This window comes from Sceloporus occidentalis, unplaced genomic scaffold (genome assembly GCF_023333645.1).
Source record: "Sceloporus occidentalis isolate IW3139 unplaced genomic scaffold, rSceOcc1.0.p SCAF_2, whole genome shotgun sequence".
NCBI lineage: Eukaryota > Metazoa > Chordata > Lepidosauria > Squamata > Phrynosomatidae > Sceloporus > Sceloporus occidentalis.
Genome location: NW_028316982.1, coordinates 119,803,038 through 119,824,909, shown reverse-complemented (window position 1 = coordinate 119,824,909; position 21,872 = coordinate 119,803,038). Strand labels below are relative to the sequence as shown.

General features: G+C 39.2%; 1 protein-coding gene across 1 annotated transcript in view; it reads left to right on the top strand.

Moving 5' to 3' along the window:
• LRMDA (leucine rich melanocyte differentiation associated) overlaps window positions 1–14,202 on the top strand; it is a 929,993-nt gene extending 915,791 nt beyond the window's left edge. Inside the window, exon 7 of the mRNA XM_089507925.1 lies at window positions 13,194–14,202. Within this exon, the coding sequence (XP_089364051.1) occupies window positions 13,194–13,273 (80 nt within the window). The 3' untranslated portion in view covers window positions 13,274–14,202. The remainder of the gene's footprint in view (window positions 1–13,193) is intronic.
• The last annotated feature ends 7,670 nt before the right edge of the window (window positions 14,203–21,872 follow it).

Here is a 21,872-nt window from a genome sequence, read left to right as displayed (position 1 = left end):
TGCATGCCCCCCCCCCTCTGTGTCATTTCAGTAATTCAGTTCAAGTGGGAACCAGGGTCATTTGAACCAATTCCAACCAATTTGCGATCCGATTTAAAAGGCAGTGGGAATCATTTCAAAGAAAGGCAATTGATACTTTTTGCCAGGAAAAGTGCAGTCTAGAGAGTCTAGGGTGAGGCTAGGGGCAAGAATAAGAACACCAGGACAACAGTTTACTCACTACTGTGTGAAAGTGACTTCCAATTTTGCTACCTGTCTAGTCCACTTGGGTCCAAATGGCTCTGTACAAAGGGGTTTCTTATAAGCTATGGGAGATGGAACTGTGGGCATTCTCCCCTCCTACTTGGATATATAGAAGATATAGATCTTTGTTCAGAGTAGAATGTAGATATATTTGGGCTATGGCAGTACACCTGAGGTTACATGTTTTGTATGTTTGCCATATTTTGTTGCTGGCCATGTGCCGTAATAAATTCATTCATTCTTATAATCCCCTTTCTTGAAGTAATACATCCTCACAAAATGGTGTTCAGCAAATTTATTCACAAATAGCAATTTCTTGGTAGTCAGTTGTTAATAATGCTAAGTTTGCTTTTCGCTTTTTAAAAACAAAAAATGGCCATAATGTTCCCCAATTCAAAAACTGACATCTTGAAATAACAAGTAAATGTTACTCATTACATCAAAAACACTAATGGCACTGAAAGTTTGTTATTTTTCAAGCTAATAATGTTGTTCCTTGTTTTGAAAAAAAAAGGGGGGGGGAGAGTAACAGTGTTATTTGTATTGTATTACTTCCAAGCTTTGATCACACCACTAAGAGCAATGCATTATGTGCAGGTATGAGAGAGGGTCTTCTTGGCTGTGGCAGCTTGTTCAAAAATATGTTCCTCCTAGCAATACTCATTTTGGTATCATGTTAAGACCTAATATTTACTGATGCTCTGGGTCCTAATGATCATAGATTGGTTCTGATTTACAATACTGATTCCTATGGCTTGATGTTTTACTGCAGTGGTTTAAAATTTTATCGCAGACTGATTTTCTTGATCAACCCACTCCTGAAAGTATATAATTTATACTTATATATTATATAAGGCTGGACACTGTAACAAATAAATCACTGGAAGGTAATTTGGGCTTAAATTAAGGAAACACTCTTAATTACATCAAGCTAAAGAGACATGTTATGGAATTCCTCCCCTTTCATTGTGTCCTAGAAAATGTCGACCAAAACGTATTGGAAAGGCATGATTTTGATATAGATTATGACATATTCCCCAGAGTTTAGTATGTGGTCTGAAGATGTGGCTGATTATAACTATAGTTTGTTGAAAAATATAGCTTCTTAGCTATTGCTTTGAAATGTGTTTTATAGTAATGATTAACCATAATTTACCAGTTTGAGGTGACATGAAACCATTCTTACAACCCTAAATGATGGTTTATTTTATACTCTGCTAATCTGCTAAGATATACAATACAGTTTACACATAACTGAGTAATTATTGAAGAACCTTTAATAAACAGCAATGGTTCTCTTGGCAAACAGACATCTGTATTTAGTTTTTGTGTCTTTTCCAGGTCTATCAATGGACATAAGAAAATGTCACAATAAAAACTCCTTTGGTATAGCTTTTCTCTGGGTTCTTTTCATAATAAGAATAAAAAAATAAATTAAATTAAAGCTGCTTACACTGCAGTTATCATCTTTACACACAAACATACAAACACACACACACAGAGTCTTACCTCTTTCTTCATAGCCGCCAACCTATTCACACCCAAAGGTCAGAGCTATTTAAATGATTTAAAATAATATTCTGTAAATGGGCCCATTTTCACCAGAAGTAGTGGATCTGTAGATAGCATATGCCGAGATCAAAGGTCATCATGTCACTGCCATTCAGGGAGGAAGAGATTCTCTCTCATTCCCCCTTCCCCAACAAATGAAATATGACATCTAAGGAACAGAGTGTTGTTTGTTCCACTGCCAGGATATGCATAATGGAAACATTAGCTCTGAGATCTTTTTTTTAATCTGTCAACCTAATGGCTCAGTTCCTTAATGTGTTAGAGGGCTTTAAACTGTATCTCAGCTTGGGTCATATAAAGCAGCCCACAGTTTGCGGCTTGACTAGATCATGGTGACATAATATAACCTCAGCACAACATGACTTATTATTAAATATCAACTTGTCTCTTTATTCCCATGGACTTGGACAAAGGCCTCGATTTTCTCCAAAGATTACATGGGGGTTTGAATTATTTAAAAATAAGCATCCAGCGTCTCTCTCCCTGCTCCTATTCCCCCATTGCCTCTGTTTAGAAAAAGAACTCACATACTGTCCAAAGCTGTAGTGGGAACTCTGAAGTGCTTTTACACCAGATTGCCTTTAATCACACAGACTGCTAGTTTACACTGAACATAATTGCAGTTTCTCTTGGACTGGACTGAAAACTTCACATATATCATCTCCTCTTGCTCATCATTGCATCCCCCCACCCCCCAGCCTGTGTTCTCTGTTGTCTCCAATCTCGGCCCTAACTTTCTTACAGTCATTCTGGTGAGATCAATATGCTGTCCTCCTTGTCTATATCATCTACTTGAATTGAGCTACAGATGCTTGCTTGCACAGGAGACAGTGTTGCAACCTTGGTCTGAAATGCCCTGACATCATATATTTCATGGAAGATGGCCATAAAAAGTCTCCAGAAATTACGGAGAATGTGTTGGCTAATTTATGCATACTAACAAATAGGCAGCCTCCACATACCAATTTCTTCCTTTCATACTGAGCCATCCAAAAATCCTGTCGTAACAGCTCCCCCTTCCCCAAGTTTGCCCAAAGGAAGAAACTGCATTGCAAAATTCAGAAACACAAAGTGTTCAAGGGCAGATTCATTCCACTTCGTGTTGAGATACATTTTCAATGAAGTGTGAACCAAAAAAGGTCTTTCTCACATCCTCAAACATACCTGTTCCATGAGGTAGCATGCTGCTCTGTCTTCCCAGTTATTGTATCCATGATGCCAAGAACCTGTGTTTTGTTGGAATTAAGCTTCAGTTTATTGGCTTTCAACTAGCCCATCCCTGCCTCCAGACAATGGTTCAGTACTTTTATAGCTTATCCATTGTCAACTGAAATGGAAAGACATAGCTGTTCATCATCTATATTTTGATAACACTGCACCCAGAGTGCACTCAGGTACAAACTACCAAGTTTATATAAATATAAAAGAGCTTAGGATACAGACTGAAAGACTATGGAACCCTGTAGCATAAGTGGTATGAGTTTGAGCGGCAATCTTCCAATTTTACCCTATGACCAACCGGAGTTGTTTCAGTACCATATTGATCCCTGAGATGACACAGAAATAATTCAGGAGTGCTCCAAAGTTCCAGGTCTTCTGCAATAACATCCTTGTTTCTCCTAAAGGACAGCCAGATATTTATAAAGAATAGAATGTAGAGCAGGTCCTCATTTGTTGATTCTAAAATCTGAGAAGGAGGAAATAACTGGAAGTGCTACTGGAAACAATCTGAAACAAGAGCATTTAGGTTTCTCAAGACTGAAACAGATCCCATGATTTGGAAATATACTGGTGACTAATTAAGTTTGGAAACTGAAAATATGTTGCTGCCAGTAACAAAGCAGTGTTATTTTATAACAGCGGAACTTTCCAAACATATTTCAAGGGTTGCTCTACAGAGTTTACATTATGCTAACCTAATCTGAAATTTAGGGTCAAAGTAAAAATCCAATTGACCCAACAACTGTACTTAAAGATGTAAGCCTAAATCCAATTGGTATCCTGAATCAGAGTAGAGGCATTGAATCAAAAATAGCTTGCTAAGTCTACACTTATGTAAGCTGTATTGCTTCAGTGGGTCTGCTGCATTTGGAACTAGCAGTTGGGCTTAGGATAAAGTATACAGCATCACATGTGATTCCTTCAGGCCAAAATAAGCATGGACGAGCCAGTAGTCAAGCCTTTAGCTTCTGGCAGCCTGCATAGCACTCGAGGGTTGGATAACAACAACAAAGCCTGAATACCTGGCAGAACAACTGAAACAAGGAACAACCACTTCAGCCCACAGGTGCCATTGGATCATCCAAGAACATGCCCTTTTTTCTGACCCATATTTTATCTTGTTGAGGTGTTATAAGTGTTGTCTGTTTGAGATATAAGTACTTCAGTGTCCATAATAGGTTTGAAAATATAGAAAATGGTACCAGGAGACCATCAGAGTTATACCTAATGATTTACGAGAAACTTGATCCACTGGCATGATCTCACATCTCACTAAATCACTCATAACATCAGAGGTACATTTGCTTGCTCTTCTTCCAATGTGATATAAATCATCGTATGCTGGCAATGCTCCTCTACACTCTACATTGAGCAAACAGGACAGTCTCTATGGAGCAGGATTAATGGACACAAATCTGACATTAGAAATGGCAGTACCTAAAAGCCAGTTGCAGAATATTTCAACCTTCCTGGACAAACAGTGATTTTCCTGTAAATCAAACAGGGAAATTACAAAGGAAAGCTAGAAAGTAAAAACTGCTGGACTGAATTATATTCACAAATTCCAATCCATTAACAGAGGTATGAACAAGGACAATGGCCTAAGGGTGCACTACATATATAAATACAAGAGTCCTCACTATACACATAGAACAAAAGGAATCTTCTCAGAGAGAGTTTTCAACCTTGGGAAACTGACTTTTTGTAAACAGATTTATTGTTTTCACACATCAGCAATAACTGACCACTATAAAAACCTGAGCCTATGTGATGTGTACCTTCAAATCATTTCTGACATACAGCAACCCTAAGGAGAACCTATCATGGGGCTTTCTTGGCAATATCTGTTCAGAGAGGATATGCTTATACCTTTATCTGAGGCTGGAAGAGTATGACTTGCCATGGTTACTCAGTGGCTTGTGTCCTTCAGTATCCTGCCAGCTGCATGAGACAGAAGGCTGTTTGATTTTGTGATATTACCAATTGAAAGTGAGTTGGCAAAGGACATTGTTTTTTTTAATTTTATTTTATTTTGTCTGAAGCTGGGTTAGAAGGATAAGTTTCCCTCAAAGTTTACAGACACATTTATCATATGCCTGGGGAAAATACATTGGCCCTGTACAGACAGGCCCAAATAAAGCTGCTTTGGGTCACTTTGGAGGTATGCTGTTTAAATGATGCAAGCATCCTAAGAGTCTGGACGCCACGCCAAAGCCAAGCTCCAGTTCTAAGCACTGGAGCAGGGCTTTGGTATGGCATCTGAACTCTTAGGATGCATGCATCATTTAAACAGCATACCTCCAAAGTGACCTAAAGCAGCTTTATTTGGGCCTGTCTGTACGGTCCCTTTCTTACTTTGGAAAGTGATAGAGGATGATGAAAGAGATACAAATAAAAGAGAAAGGGAAGAAGCACATTGTTGCATATACAAATCAATATAAGTGGCTCTTTAACTCATGTACTTTGTAGAAAAAAATATGTATTATTTTGCATATTATTCTCTACCCAAAATCCACTAGCATGAGAGGGGAAATTTTCCAAAGAAGTGCTTTGCAGATGATGGGTAGGATGAGAGAACTTACCAGCAGAAATACTTACCGTATATACAGTACTCAACCATAAGTTGAGAAATTTATGCCCCAAAATTGACCCTAAAATTCTGAGTAGACTTATATATGGTTCAGTACACCAGTAGTGCTTAGAAAGGTCCTAAAGCAAGCAAGCAGGCAGGATGGCCCAATATCCATTTAACACCAGTTCCATTCCCCTCCATTCTGTTTTGCAAGATCTTACTTCCTATGGAAAAAACTCCCCCTTTAAAACCATCTCTCCTGCCGTTTTGCAAGACCTTGCTTCCTATGGAAAAAAAATCTCCATTTAAAACCATTTGCTTCTCTCTCGAGTCCATTTTGCAAGATCTTGCTTCCTATGGGGGGAAAAAACCCCTCTCCATTTTAAACCAGTTGCTTCTCTCTCCAGTGTGTTTTGCAAGACCTTGCTTCCTATGGGGGGGGGGACCCTCTCCATTTAAAAACACTTCCTTCTCTCTCCAGTCCATTTTGCAAGACTTTACAGCCGATGGAAACAACTCTCCATTTAAAACCATCTCTCCAGTCCGTTTTGCAAGACCTTGCTTCCTATGGAAACAAATTTCCATTTAAATCTACTTGCTTCCTTTCTCAATATGATGTTAAAACCTCTCCTCCAGCAGCTGAGAATCTGTAGGGAGAGGTTCAGAGAAGGAGCAGGGATGGGGTTTTCCATCCCTCCTTATAGCCTCCTACATTTTACCCTCGACTCATGCATGGGTCATATCAAGATCCAGGATTTTGACCCTGAAACCTTCCTTCAAATAACACATAAGGTCTACTTGTACACAAGTATATACAGTATGTAGAGTATTACATTTGATTCATATATCACTGGATATAAACTAAATCTCTGGGTTCTGAGTAACACACACACACACACTTTAGTATGCATACATGCATGGATATATTTATTTATGGGAATAATTGGCCCTCCCCCTTTGCACCCCAGCTCTGGAAGGTCTATCATAGTGGCATATTACAATGTAGTGTTCAAGTGAGACAGATCTCTCAGTGCATGCGAGCGATTGCAAGATTGTTACTTACCCAGTATAATTAGAACATCCATTCCGCAGAGGGAAAACATTTAAAAGATAAAGAGTGTATTTAAAAATGAATCTTCTCAATGCAATTTTTTCATAATTATAGTTTTAACAGCTTATGGTGATGGTGGAAGCGGCTACTTAAGAAAAATTAGGAGCCTCATTTGGGGGAAGATGATGCCTCAAGAGACCTCATGTTGTGATTCTTCAAGAGCCTGAACAGGGAGCTTGTTCTGAACCGAGCTCACTGCTATTGATGCATTGGGAATGTACTTGGCTTATTATGACCAGTGCTGGGTATTTTAATTAAAACTGCCACCTATGTCATTAAATGCAGGGGTCTCATTCTCTCTTTTCACATTTTCTGAGGATGCAACCAAAAGAACAAATTGCAGATGCGCACAGCAGGATGGGTTAGGAGAGCTGGAAACAGAAGCGGTTGTTTTCTAAATCCACACATGATGTATCTGATCATCAAATGCTCTTACTGTAGCAGACAGCCCTCTATAATTTTCACAGTTTTCTGCAGCTACTAAATGTGTGTGCAGAGAGGTCATGTGTGTATGCAGTGTGTATGTGTGTAAGAAGATGGGGGCAAGTCATTGTCACCTCATTTAAATTATAAGGGAGACTATTGTTTTACAAATAACCTTCATGATAAAAAAAATAAAGTCTCATGGTACTGTTTTCAACTGTGCTTTTATCAGGCCCCTCTGAGGAGACGTGTGTGTGTATACAATCCACCCAGCAATCGAATCACAGCTGTGTGCCTTGGTAGGGACTCTCAGTGGAGACAACACTTCGTTAATTTAAACAATTGTAGGCTGCAGGAGTTCAAAAAAAAATTCAGCTGACTTTAACTGTCACTAGCCCAAGCACCTTTATCCCCAGGCGAGCAGGAGCAGCTGGATTTCATTTCTTGCTGCCAGACTGTCCAACATCTTTGCTGAACATCCCAGGAACTGAGCGCCTTTACTTTAAGGATTTTATTCAAGGTGACAGCTCCTCACACTTTAGCGTTCAGATCACCTCAAGTATCTGAGATCTCAGTGAAAATGAGAGCACTTCTGCGGCAAACTCCAAATTTAGATTGACTGAGGTTATCCTTAGGCCTCTAGGACCCAACCTCCATGACAGAACAGGCCTGCCAGGAACTTTAAAACTACAGTAGAGTTTGTAATGATGTCTGGGGAGAAATCTTCTGCAGGAACCATGGAGAATACTATAAGTGATAGGAAAGGATGTCAGGTTTTGTTAGGGCTGGAGACAGTGTTAGAATATACGTGGCATAATATGACACCGGTATCTCTGTCAGCATCTCTGTTTTCTGTCACCGCACACAATTCCAGGCCTGTCTGTAGCCCTGACAGTGTCTTTTCAGATCAGGTTATTGCCAGCCCAAAGACTCGCTCAGCACACTGCCAGATAGCCCCCTTTGTTTGAAGTCTGCCCTTTTGTCATTAACGCACTTGATGTCTATTTAAAATCTGATGGTGAATGCAGTATCTGTTTTCCTGTCAAGAGATCATTGACAATATTAATACCTCATGTCCTTGCCTCATTTTCTAAGCGCTGACACCTAGCTGCGGTCTCCGGCATTCATCAAAGAGAACTCTCTCACCAGGATTTCCATAACCAGCCTCGGTCCCAATTGCTGAGAAACATGGCAGCCCCTCACACAGGACTTTTATCAATGCTATCTGACAAAGGAGCCAGAGGAATGCTGTTAATAAAACAACAACAATAACAAGAACAATTAATGCTAATAAAATACACATTTTGTGCTCTTTAAATACACAAGCCCATCCTGCCATATGAAAAAAGGATAATACAGTTTTCAAGCAAAACATTTTGCATGCATGCTGATTTCTAGATCTTTTGGGTCTGTATCACTGAAATATCTGCTCACCTATAGATATATATCATCCCATAAAAATACATCTGTATAAAAATCCATAATTAAATAGTATTTCAATGCATTTTCTCTCCAAATACATATTTCTAAACATCTTCTCTCTCTCTCTCTCTCTCTCAAAAACAAAAACACAAATTTTTAATGGAATGGTTTAGCACTAGACCAAGGGGTTGTCTATACAGACTAAATAAAACAATCTCAGGCCTGTTACAGACTGCCAAAATAAAGCTGCTTCGGGTCTCTTTGGAGGTAGGCTGTTTAAATGATGCATGCATCCTAAGAATCCGGAAGCTGCCCCAAAGCTGCGCTCCTGTGCTTAGGAATGGAGTGTGGCTTTGGCGCGACCTCCGGACTCTTAGGACCCATGCATCATTTAAACAGCATACCTTCAAAGAGACACGAAGCAGCTTTATTTTGGCAGTCTGTAACAGGCCTCACTTTGTTTTTACAGTGAGCAGTCCAGATGATGCATGGTACATTTTGGGCTGATTCTGTATCTTTTCAATACCGCAGGGCTTTAATCCAGATCGCAAAGAGTTGGGATTTATTCAGGATTTGAGCACAAAATCTAGATATCATGTGTCTATGTGGACTGTACTCCAAAGTGACATTGGTTTGGAGCTATGTGCAGCAGGAATTTGTGTTGTTTGGGTCTAGCAAACCTGGTGTCTGTCACCATGTTTTTCTATTCCAGTGTATGTTCAACCATGGAACTGAGGTACCCCCTCCTTCTTCTTCCCACATGCCAAAGTGTCACCTTTGTTTTTACATTCCCCCCAATCCTCATTCTCCTCCCTTTCATACACTCTCCTCCTTAATTCACCCACCCCCCAGTCACATCATTTGCTTGCTCACTCATATAGAGATCTGCAGTATATGTATGGGGAGATCAGAAGAGGGAACGTGAGAGCTCTTTGCATGAGCAAGTGAGTGAAAGATGGGGTGGAGGATCAGAGGGGAGAAGAAGGAATGTGCATGCTCCATTTATTGAAGTAAAAATAAATATGTCACAGTGCTGATCGGGTAGGAGGAGGACCAGAGGGGGAAGAGTAAAACAGTAAAAACAAAGGTGATACTTGGGTGGAGGCAAAAAAGAGAGGTAGCCTATTCTAACCTCTCACCATAGGTCTTGTGGTTAAACATTTTCATCAATAAAAGATAAGCCAAACATGGCTATTTGCTCTTTTTCATCATGAGTACATGTATATACCTTGAAAATTCACACATTCACTGGAGCAGCAAAGAAGGAAAGGAATGGATGGGAAGTTGTCCAATCAGAGTGAATTCAGTAGATTGGTACAGAAATAATAAGGGCTATTGACTGTTTGACTAATACATGCTGGAAAGGAGAGAAAAAAAGTTTGCGAGGTGGAAATGTGTGGCTAGTGATAATCACTGTCTCTGTGAGTGTGTGGTGCCTACTGTGGAGTCACTACAGACCAGAAAAATGCAGGGTGAGGCCAACTTTTTTAGTCAATGTAGACAAACCTGTAGTCATCCTTGGAATAGATCCTCTGAAACCAATGGGATTGTGTTAGTCAGACTAATGGGCTGATGTCATTGGCACTGCTCTAAATTAAACTAAGGCTGGGTCCAATTCATATTCTTTCAAAACATATATACTTTAAAGGATATTTTAGTAATTGTACATGTTGACTCAAAACAAAGCCCCACAACAAATAGTGAGGCTAACTTCCACTGAAGTATATCATCTGATATATTTTTTTGATCCAAGCATTGTACCAGGATAATACTAAAATGCATGAGAATTTCATTTGGCCACCATATCCAAATGAACTGTATAAATTTCTGTCTTCTAGCCAATGTACATTTTAGAGGGTAGTATTTTCTAATTTCCCCCACTTCTATGAATTTTGGGATTATGTTCTTCTCTTTTAACAAAACCCAAACAGAATTTATATAAGTTATAACATTTTAGTTCCACAGCAGAAAGTCTTGGTTGCTGCTCCCAAAGAGTGGAACTCCCACCCATGAAAAGTCAGATTGGCCTCCTCTCTGCTGTCTTTCCACAGGCAGACAAATACCTTTGTTTATCCAGGCCGTTGAGTGTTAACTTTCTATTATAGAATTTGTTTTGATTGGGATGTATTGTATTTGTTGCTGAATTTTACATAAAATTTATTATATTTAACTATCCTATAAAAGTTATTTAAAATTAATGTTTTTAATACGAAGGTTTGTTTAAATGGTTATAACAGTGCATGATACTTAGAAAATCATATTTTCTGAGGGAATACATTGAAAAACATGGATGTAAATATAATTTTTATTTTATTTATAATGCATTAATAGGGTAAAATGAATTTATGATTATCAAATTGTAACAGAAAAAGAATTATCACATAATCCCTACGCTAGCTAATTATAGGTGTCAGTAGTGTATAAATGGTGTGTAAATAAAGTGTGTATGAAGATTTAGGCTAGGACTTGTTGTTGTTGTTAACCACCCGTGAGTCAATCTCAACCCATGGCAACCCTATGGATGGGGTATCTGCATGACTCTCTGTCCTCCACTGCTCTGCTTAGATCCTGTAAACTCACACCTGTGACATCCTTAATAGAATACAACCATCTAGTGTTGCTAGATGTGTGTTCCTCTCCTGCTTCCCTCCACCTTTAATTGCATTATTCTTTTTTTTCCAATGAGTAGTGCCTTCTCGTGATGTGTCCAAACTATGACAGCATCTTGGTGATCTTGGCTTCCATGGAGGTTTCTGGCTTGATCTGCTCTAGGACCCATTCATTTGTCTTTTTGGCCATCCATGAAATCCTCAGCACTCTTCTCCAGCACCACATCTCCAATGAATTGATTTTTTTTCCTCTCTGTTTTCTTAACTGCCCATCTACTAGGGCTTTTACTGTTACCTAAATTCCAGTGTGTTTTTGGATGTTCTTGCTTGTAGGGAGCATACAAGGAATTTCAAGGAAAAGAAAAAGATGCCTGGTATAAAACTTTACACATAGAATCATAGACTTGGAAGAGACCAGAAAGGTCATTGAGTCCAACCCCCTGCCAAGCAGGAACACCAATCAAATCCCAAACAGATGGCCATCCAGCCTCTGTTTAAAACCCCCTAAGGACAAAAATTCCACCACTGTCAGACAACTCTGACTGTCAGGAAGTTTCACATGAGATTTAGGTGGAATCTCTTTTTCTGTAGTTTGAATCAATTTCTCCCTGTCCTAGCTTTTGGAGCTGTGGGAAACAAGCCTGTTCCCTTTTTGATATGACATCCCTTCAAATATTTAAACCTGACTATCATGTCCCCTCTTAACCTTCTTTTCATCAGGCTAAACACTCCCAGCTCCCTAAGTCTCTCCTCATAGAGCATAGTTTCCAGACCTTTCACCATTTTGGTCACCTTTTCTGGATACATTCTTGAACTGAGTTGCCCAGAACTGGACACAATATTCCAGGTGAGGTCTGACCAAAGCAGAATATAGAGGTAGTATCACTTCCCTGTATCTAGACACTATACCCCTGTTGAGGCAATCAAGAATCATGTTGGCTTTCTTGGCTGCCACATCACATTGCTGACTCATGTACAGCTTGTGGTCTACTAAGACTCCTACATCCCTTTTACATGAACTGTTGTCTAGTCAGGTGTCTCCCATCCTATATCTGTGCATTTCATTTTTTATTGTAATGCCTAAATTACATGTATTAAGGTGTGCACATGCACAAACATGAAAAGTACAATTTAGTTCCATCAAATGACCTGGAAATGTGCATGTATTCCTTATATTTTTCATGTTACACCTTATTCAAATGTTACTGCCTTTCTAGGAGGTCCAGCAAGATGGGAACACCAATGGGCTTGGTAATGTTATTTTATAAAGATAATATGCTAGCCTTTACCTTTTAAATGCCAGAAAGGATAGTCTTTACACATTAATTGTTACTCATAAATACTGAATAGTGTCGCATATTTCCAACATGTTACTAATATGTTATTTTTTAAAATATAGATATAATAAATAACTTGAAATCCTCCCCAACCCATGACCCCAATAACATTTTGTTAGAATCATAGAGTTGGAAGAGACCACAAGGGCCATCCAGTCCAACCTCTTGCCATGCAGGAAATCTTAATCAAAGCATACCCGACAGATGGCCATCCAGCCTCTTCTTAAAGACCTCCAAGGAAGGAAACTCTACTACACTCCAAGGGAGTGTGCTCCATTGTCCAACAGCCCTTACTGGAAGTTCCTCCTAATGTTGAGGTGGAAGCTTGCATCCATTGTAATGGGTCCTAGTCTCTGGAGCAGCATCCATTGTTCTGGGTCCTAGTCTCTGGAGCAGCAGAAAACAAGCTTGCTCCCTCCTCAATATGGCATCCCTTTAAGTATTTAAACAGGGCCAACAGATCTCACAGTATTATAAGGGATACTGTTGTTATTGTTGTTGTTGTTGTTGTTATTTTTAAAGGCTCTTGTCCCACTTATTCAAAAGCAGCATGTCCCCTAATTTTTTGTTACATGTATGTACTGACATAATATGCATTCCCAGACATACTCTCTCCTGCTCTGTTCTGCAATGTTCTACTGTTTAGACACATCATACTAAATGCTGTTTCCCTTTTGTTGCAGGTGTTTTAGGGAAATGCCGGTATGTCTACTATGGGAAGCATTCCGAAGGCAACCGATTTATACGTGATGACCAGCTCTGAGGGAAACAGTGTCTCTGCAAAACACTCCATGTAGGGACATTCAACACACACAGAGAGACACACACACCGGCTCCACATCTTTTCAAGGAAAAGCAAAAAAAATAAAAGGATGTGCAAACCAAAGTCCTCCAGTACCTTCTGCTGACTTTGCCCGACCTGTCAAAATCATCCTTCTGCTTTAGCTTGAGTAGTCACATAGAGATTGACATGATTGCCTCTAAGCAGGTCCCATCCACCAGTGTGACAGACAGCTGCAGCCAAGCACCAGGCCTGACAGGGAGAACACCATGATGGATTGCCTGGCCCAACTGCTGCTTGCAGAAGAGCAAAGGTCACACCTGGGGCCTCACTGAGCATGCTCAGCTGCTTTTAAGCTAAGCCACCCTCTTTATCTGGAGCTTGGCTGTTGAGTGAGAAAGCTCTATCTTTATCACATGTAGAAAAACAAAAATGGCTACAGTCTGAGAATCTGAAAAAGCATCAGCTCCTTATCTGTCTCTATTTTTCTCAGGTTTTAAATGCATAATGTGCAGACAGAAAGCGGATGTATTGCATGTAGAACAAGATGGTCTCTTTGCTTCTTTGTTGAAAAAATAATAATAAAGGCTTCAGAAATGTTGTTTAACTGTAGATGCTGGGGGAAGGTGTTACTTGAGAAAATTCAGGGGTTTCTAGCTTCTCAGTTATTCGTTACTAGTTTCTTAGCAAGGATAGAATTTAGTAGTAGTAGTAGTAGTGGTAGTAGCAGCAGCTGATAGCATTGTTGTTGTCGGGTGTTTTTCTTTTTGGCAGAGATTAGGTTTAGAAACAACTGCAGAACATGGACTGAAGACAGGAGCTACAAGAGAGTTGTTGAGATAAATTAGTTTTGGGAAAGAGTTTAATTGCTCTCCTTATCAGGGAACACATTCACTTTTTTGTAGGTTCTTAAGCGGCATTTATTATTAGCTATTCATCAGTATCCAAATGAAGCAAGCCATCATCTGTTTTGCTTTTGAAAAGGAAAAGAAACTAACTAAAACCAGCCTTTTTTTAAAGCCATTTTAAAAGGGGGGGGGGGGATTAGCTTCAATTTTTATACTGAACCAGCTAGCTTCTTAAAAATAAAAATATTATTATTATTATTATTATTATTATTATTATTATTATTATTTACTTAAATCCCGCCTTTCTCCCAATATAGGAACTCACAGTGGTGAACAAGAACTTTAAAACCGTGCAGTTTAAAAACATTACGAAAGCATCCAGATGTATAAATATAAAATTTAAAAAACTGTTAACTCTTTTAAAAGTTAAAATAGTTATGGTTTAAAATGTAAAAAGTATTAAAAACACCTCCCAAACCACAACCCTTGTAGGTTTGAAAGAGCCCGATGGCACAAAAAAGCCTGATGCCAACACAAAGCGGCCTCTCTAGGAAGGGAATTCCAGAGCCTGGAAGCAGCCACTGAGAAGACAGAGAGAAGGGCCTCTGTAGAAGATCTCAACACTCTGGTGGGTTCATAATGGGAGATACAGTCCTTCCAATAACCTGACTGTATAGGATTTTATAGCTCCAAACTAGCATTTTAAATTGTGGCCAGAAACAAACTGGCAACCAATTGAGGTATTGCAGGAGTTGTGTGCTTCCTGTAGCCAGCTCTAGTTAACAACCTGGCTGCAGCTGCTTGGGCCAGCTGAAGTTTCTGAACACTTTCAAAGGCAATCCCATGTAGAGTGCATTACAGCAATCAAAATGGGATGTAACCAAGGCATGTACCACACTCGCAAGATCTGACTTTTCCAGGAATGGGCACAGTTGGTGCAATAGTTTTAACCAAAACCACCTTTTTGCTGCATGTGTTGCTCCACCATATGCCGTCAGGTATATTTTAGCCTGTTTTCTGTCAGATTCACTCTGAATTTTTCTCCCACCATCACTCTCCTTCTTGTTCACTTCACTGCTGCCAGCTCCTTGGAGAACCAAGGAGATGGAATACTTAAGTGATCATGTCTACAGCTCTGGTCATTTCTCCATTCCAGAGATCAACCAGGGCTTTGACAAGATCACCTGCCAAGGCAGCAGGAAACTCCCAAAGGGCCATCAGAAATCCATCTGAATCCTTAAGCCTCCTGGTGCAGACCATCTTAATGGGTTCCCCACCCATAGTCTGAGTTCCCATCAGTCTAAATCACACACTCAGAAAGGAGAGATGTGTTAGTGATGGGTGACTTCAACTATCCTGATATTTGCTGGAAATCAATCCTCAAGGTCTAGCAAATTCCTCACTTGCCTCAAAGACAATTTCATTGTCCAAAAGGTGGAAGAGGCAACAAGGGGATCAGCTATTTTTGATATGATCTGAACCAACAAGGATGACTTGGTTAATGGGGTGCAAGTGGTGGGATTCTTGGGTGGAAGTGACCATGTTCTCCTGGAGTTTGTTATACAATGGAAAGGAGAAACCAGGTATAGTCAGACACGTATTCTAGACTTTAGGAGAATGGATTTCAGTAAACTTAGAGCAGTACTGAGGGTGTTCCCGTGGTCAGCAATAGTAAAAGAGAAGGGAGTTCAGGACGGATGGGAGTTTCTCAAAAGTGAGATACTGAAGGCACAATTTAAAACAGAAAAATGGGAGGTGCCTCAAGAAACCAGGATGGATGATTAACGAACTTTCAACTGAGCTAAGTTTTAAATGGAACATATATAAGAAATGGAAAAAGGGAGAAATTACCAAAGAAGAATTCAAAGAAATACCAAGCATGTGTAGTGGTAAAGTCAGAAAAGCTAAAGCGCAGAATGAACTCAGGCTTGCTAGAGAGGTTAGAACAATAAAAAGGGATTTTTGGATATGTCTGCAGCAAAACAAAGAATAAGGAAATGGTAGGGCCACTGCACTGAGAAGATGGCAAAATGCTAACAGAGAACAGAGAAAAGGCAGAATTACTTAACACCTTCTTTGCCTCAGTGTTCTCAGTAAAGGAAAAGGGTGCTCCACCTGAGGAAAATGGAGCAAGGGACAAAATAGCGGAAATTTAGCACAGAATAAGTGAAGAGATAGTACAGGAATACCTTGTTAATATAAATGAATATAAGTCTCCAGGACCAGATGAACTACATCCAAGAGTATTAAAAGAACTGGCAAATGTAATATCACAGCCATTGGCAATAATCTTTGAGAACTCCTGGAAAACAAGAGAAGTGCCAGCAGACTGGAGCAGGGCAAACGTTGTCCCCATTTTCAAAAAGGGGAAAAAAGAGGATCTCAACAATGATCATCCAGTTAGTCTGACATCAATACCAGGAAAGATTCTAGAGCAGTTCATTAAACAGAGAGTCTGTGAACATCTAGAAGGCAATCACATAATCACAAAAAGTCAACATGAGTTTCAGAGAAACATGTCATGCCAGACAAATCTTAACTCTTTCTTTGATAAAATTACCAGCTTGGTATATGAAGGGAATGCTGTGGATATAGTATATCTTGATTTCAGTAAGGCCTTTGACAAGGTTCCCATGACATTCTTGCAAACAAGCTGGTAAAATGTGGGCTAGACAAGGTAACTGTTACATGGATTTGCAATTGGTTGACTGGCCAAGAAAGTGAGGAAGTCTGAAGTACAGTGGGCCCTCAGTATCCACGGGGATCTGTTTCGGTTCCCCACATGGATACCAAAATCTGTGGATGATCAACTCCCATTGTCCTCCATGGTGGCGCTGCCATGTGGTTGTTCCACCATTGGGGACAATAGCACATTGCCCCCCAACCTTCTCTGAAACCTGCTTCACCACTCTTACTGAGAGGCTGATGGAGGAGGAAGAGGAGGAAGAGGCTTGAGCTCCCTGCAGCCACCACTACAATCACTGGCCACCTCACCTGGGGCCCCAAGAAGGAAGAAGGTGCCTGGAAGCCTCCCTCAGCTTCAGAAGAGCATGGCAGGCTGGGTATGGTGCCAGTGCTGGTCCTCACTGTAGTGCCCTTGCCTTGCCTCACCTGGGCCAGCGGTCATGGTGAGGGGGGTGGCGGAGGTGGACTATGATGCCCTGCCTTGTGGCAGGAGGCCTTAGCAGCACCCGGGGCAGGAGGAGAAGTATGAGCCCAAAGAGGAGGTGGTGGAGGAGGAGGCTGGGCACCAGCGCCTGTGGAGGAAGGGCAGCAGCGTAAGCAGAGAAAGAGGAGGAGCATGGCCATCTGGGCTTCCAGCCCAACCCACCACTTCCAGCCTCCAGAAGAGCAATGCTGCCCAAGCCCCCCCACCCCAGGGGCACCACCATGCCTCCGCCACTGCTGCCTCCGCCAACATATTCAGACCATTCTTGCATTTTTCATATGTAGATATGACTGCCCATGTAGAAATGTATCTACAGAAGAATTTTATATAATCATTGATGTGATTCAAATTGCATTGCAGTAGATCAAAAAGTGGCAAAGAAATCCAATTTAAAGAAATATTACCATACATGCTTGTCTATAAGTCTACCTCATGTATAAGTCAAGGGCAAGTTTTGATGCCAAAATTATTGATTTTGTTATAACCCATAAATAAGTTAAAGATAAAACAGGTGCATGTAACAAAGGATGTGAAAGATGAAGCAAAAGAAAACGATGCCAAACAGCATCGCTATTTTTCAACAGAGACATATAAAAGGCCATAGCATAGAGAGGGTCATGCTTCTTTTAGGTTTTCCCAGGATGGGCTATGCTCTCTCCTTTCACCAGTCTATTCAGGGAAGGTGATAGTTCCTATTTTGATACGAGCGGAGGTACAGTACCTATATTAACCTGTGGGTAAGTCAACCCAGCGTTTTTTAAGTCAATTTTTGACTAAAATTTCTAGATTATCTATGTGTATATACAGTAATTGGTTAACTAAACTCAGTTTTGATTGAGATGGTAGTAATTAGAGGGCTAGGAAATTGTTATAGCATTATTGTTTGCAAGAACATTTTGTGGAAAAATCAAACCATTTTCCCAAAACAACTAGAAGCTACAAGCCATTCTCATTTATGTTTGACGGACTGCTTGGAAGTGTCAGTACATGTTTTGACCATGGCAGTGGAGTGCAAAGCAGAGGTGTCTGGAATAACCTTGTGTCACATTCAGTCTGGTTGGATATCTCTTCTTGAGCACATCAAGGGCTTTGTAACCCTGCCTCAAACAATCAAACTGCACTTACAAACTAACCACACGACTTTTGCATTTTCCCTCCATCTTTCCCCATTGGTATACTTTTTAAATGTCAAAACAATATGTATCACTGTCAGGAGTGCCTCGCTCCACTTCAGAGGCAAAACTATTTGGGGCATGAATTGTGGCCATATTTCAATATTATTATAGGCATAATTTGTTTTGAAGTTTGCTTTTTCCAGTGCTGCATATAGCAAGTTTAATTATCATCCAGCTCTTCAGTTGGAAGAGCTAGCACACGTATTTTGGGGGCTACAAGAAACTGCAAATCATTTTCTTTCTATGGTTCTCCAGCTAAAGCTGGAATGTTAGGTATGTAAATTTTTACTTATTTTATTTTCATGTACAAGAATAATAAATAAAAAAACAGATTTTCTAAGTATAAAACTAGATTGTGAGAATTTTTGTACATTACTTTATTTCTTTTCATTTCACAACTTTGAGAAAATGTCTTTTGTGGGCAACTATTGTAAGTGCGAAAGAACACAGTACTGTTTTGCTATAAAATACCAAATATGTTGTAATATATGTATATTTCAAAAAGCCCCTAAATCTACAGAATTTAACTGTTTTTTTCAACAACTGTTTTTTTTCAAAGGGTGAGAAAAATTGTTGGTATTCTTGACATTATTAACAGTATTATACAGGTGATACTACCTGTTCCATGTACTTCCTTCCCTCCAAAACACTAAAATGTTTTAGCATTTGACTACAAGTACTTAAGAACTTGTTTTTTTATAGTTAAAAAACTCATACTATTAAGTTTATGAAGTTTTTTTTTAAATCAAAACACACAGCATTCCTGAAAAAAGGAAATTCATTACAGCAGGCCCTTGGTATTCACTAGAGTTTTGTTGCAGGAACACCCCCCCCCCCCCCGGATACCAAATCTGTGGATGTTCAAGCCCCACTATATTCAATGGAGTAGTAAAATGGTGTCCCTTGTGAAAAATGACAAATCAAGTTTTGCTTTTTGGATTATTTAAAAAAACATCACACACACACACACACACACACACACACACACATTTTCATACCGTGGATGGTTGAATCCATGGATGCAGAATTCATGGATATGGAGGGCTGACAGTATATAAAACAAAAGTGTGGGAGAATTGTTTCCTGTGGTGTAAATATTTTATTTTCATCAGGTGGAAACATAATTTTTATAAGCCATATTTTCAAACATATATACAGTGTTGCTCTCAACTGTATGTATACTGCTCTACAGGGAGCAAGGCATAAAATGTCACAGGCAGGCAGAGAAGGGCCATAGGTCAGGCAAAAAGTGAAAGACAGGCAAGAGAATAGGGGATAAAGTGAATTACGAGAGATGATTTGGCAGCCCTATGTCTGCTACTTGATATGGCATAAAACAATAGCCAGTATAGGTCAAAGTGGAAGATGAGGAGTTGGAGTCTTTTTTCTAAGGCCAGCTATCAGAATTACCCTTTTTGTTCTCGGAAAGTGTGGACATCTTCCTTTTTTGCTTGGAGCCACTGACATTAAGTGGAGAGTCATGTCACTACTTTCCAGATGGCACTCTGAGTCTCTGAAGCCATGCACATTCTTGCCAACACAGATTCTTCAGTATTACTTGACCTGCTGAAGGAGACTGAATGCAGAACTGCAGAATTTGCCTTTCCAATTTTATAATACCCCCAAGTAGACATGTAATCTCTGAGCAGTTTTCTAACTATCTCTCTCCTATTATATGCAGACTAATAACTCAAGATTGCAAGCTGTGATCTACATAGGCCCAGTGATTCTGCTTGATTTCAGTGCCAGTTTTCTGGAAATAGTGTTTTGATGAAGACAGATCTAATGTCCACGTGACTTATTTTATTGAGAAGAGTCTATTCTTGATCCAAAACACACTGCAGAGACAATCCAGTTTGGGACAGCTTTAACTGTCCTGGTTCAATGCTTGGGAATCCTGGGAATTGCAGTTTATTGTGGCACCAGAGGTCTCTGATAGAGAAGGCTCACAAAACTAGTTTCCAGAATCCCCTAGTACTGAGTCAGGGCAATTAAGGCAGTCTGAAACTGAATTATTTCTGCAGTGTGTTTTGGACCACAGAGGGCATCTTTTCTTTGAAAGGCTGTCCAGTGAAGTCCATCTTAAAGTTAAAAGAACCATGGAAGAGCAGGGAAATACCTGGACAGCAGATTGAGCAAGCGTAAAGGTTGCTTGCTCACAATTTTCTTCAATGTAGGGGGAAGGTTCATTTTAGTTTGAAGACACATACGGTTTCTAACTTTGCATACACAGAAATTAGCAAACACAATTTTTAATGTCTCTGCCTTGTTTTTTCTTCTTCTGGTAATGAAATTTACCTTTGAGAGTGAAAATATCTGCTCTAAGTAGCCATACTACTTACGGCTTTAAATTTAAGGGGTTTTTTTAGTGAATATTAAAAGCGATATGTTTTCTTCTCTTTTTTGTCTAGTACCAATACTACTTCCTTCTTTTCTATATCTTCCTAGTTCATTATTATTATTATTATTATTATTATTATTATTAAGTATTGGTCATGTTTTGATTGTTTTAACTTCTTGTTTCCTTCTACCATTTTTCATGACAGCTGGAAATATATCTTCATAATATTATAATATTCATATTGTCGATATTGTTATTTGTTTTTAATGTCCCTTGTTCTAATATATTTAATTAAACAATAATTCTAAGTATTGAATTGTATGGCCTTATTCTGCCATTTATTTCTCCACAATGTGGATGTATCCTTTTTCAATCATTCTCGTGTTCTCTTATTGATTTCCCATTAGTGATCTGTATTAATATATCTGTTTCATACATTTCATATAGTTTTAATATCCAGTCTTCTAAATCACTTGTCTTCCAATTTTTTGCTATTACTAATCTTGCTGCTGTAATCATATATAACAACATCCTCCATTTTTTATTTTCCATTTGTTTATCCAAATGATTTAACATGTTTATTAGATATTTTTAACCTGTATTTGTTGCATTGTTGCATTTGTAAGCCGCCCTGATCTTTTTGGAAGGGCGGGATATAAATAAAGATTTTATTTATTTATTTATTATATATTTCAGATTTTATAGGGTAGGCAATGTTTAATGTTTGTGTTTGTTATTAAATTATGTATTTTCCTCAGAATTTTTTAATTATTATTTTACATTGCCACCACATATGAAATAGTGTTCCTTTGTTTTGCTTACATCTCCAGCATTTTTCACTCGAGTTTTCGGTCATTTTTGTAACCTTTTCAGGGGTCAAATACCATCTTGAATAAATTTTATATATTTTTTTCTTTTACTATATTACTGTTTGAAAAATTTAGATATTTTATCCAAACTCTCTCCCAGTCCTCTAGTAAGATTGCATTACCTATATTTTGGGCCCATATTACCATGTGAGGTTTGATTACTTCTTCTTCCATGTTCA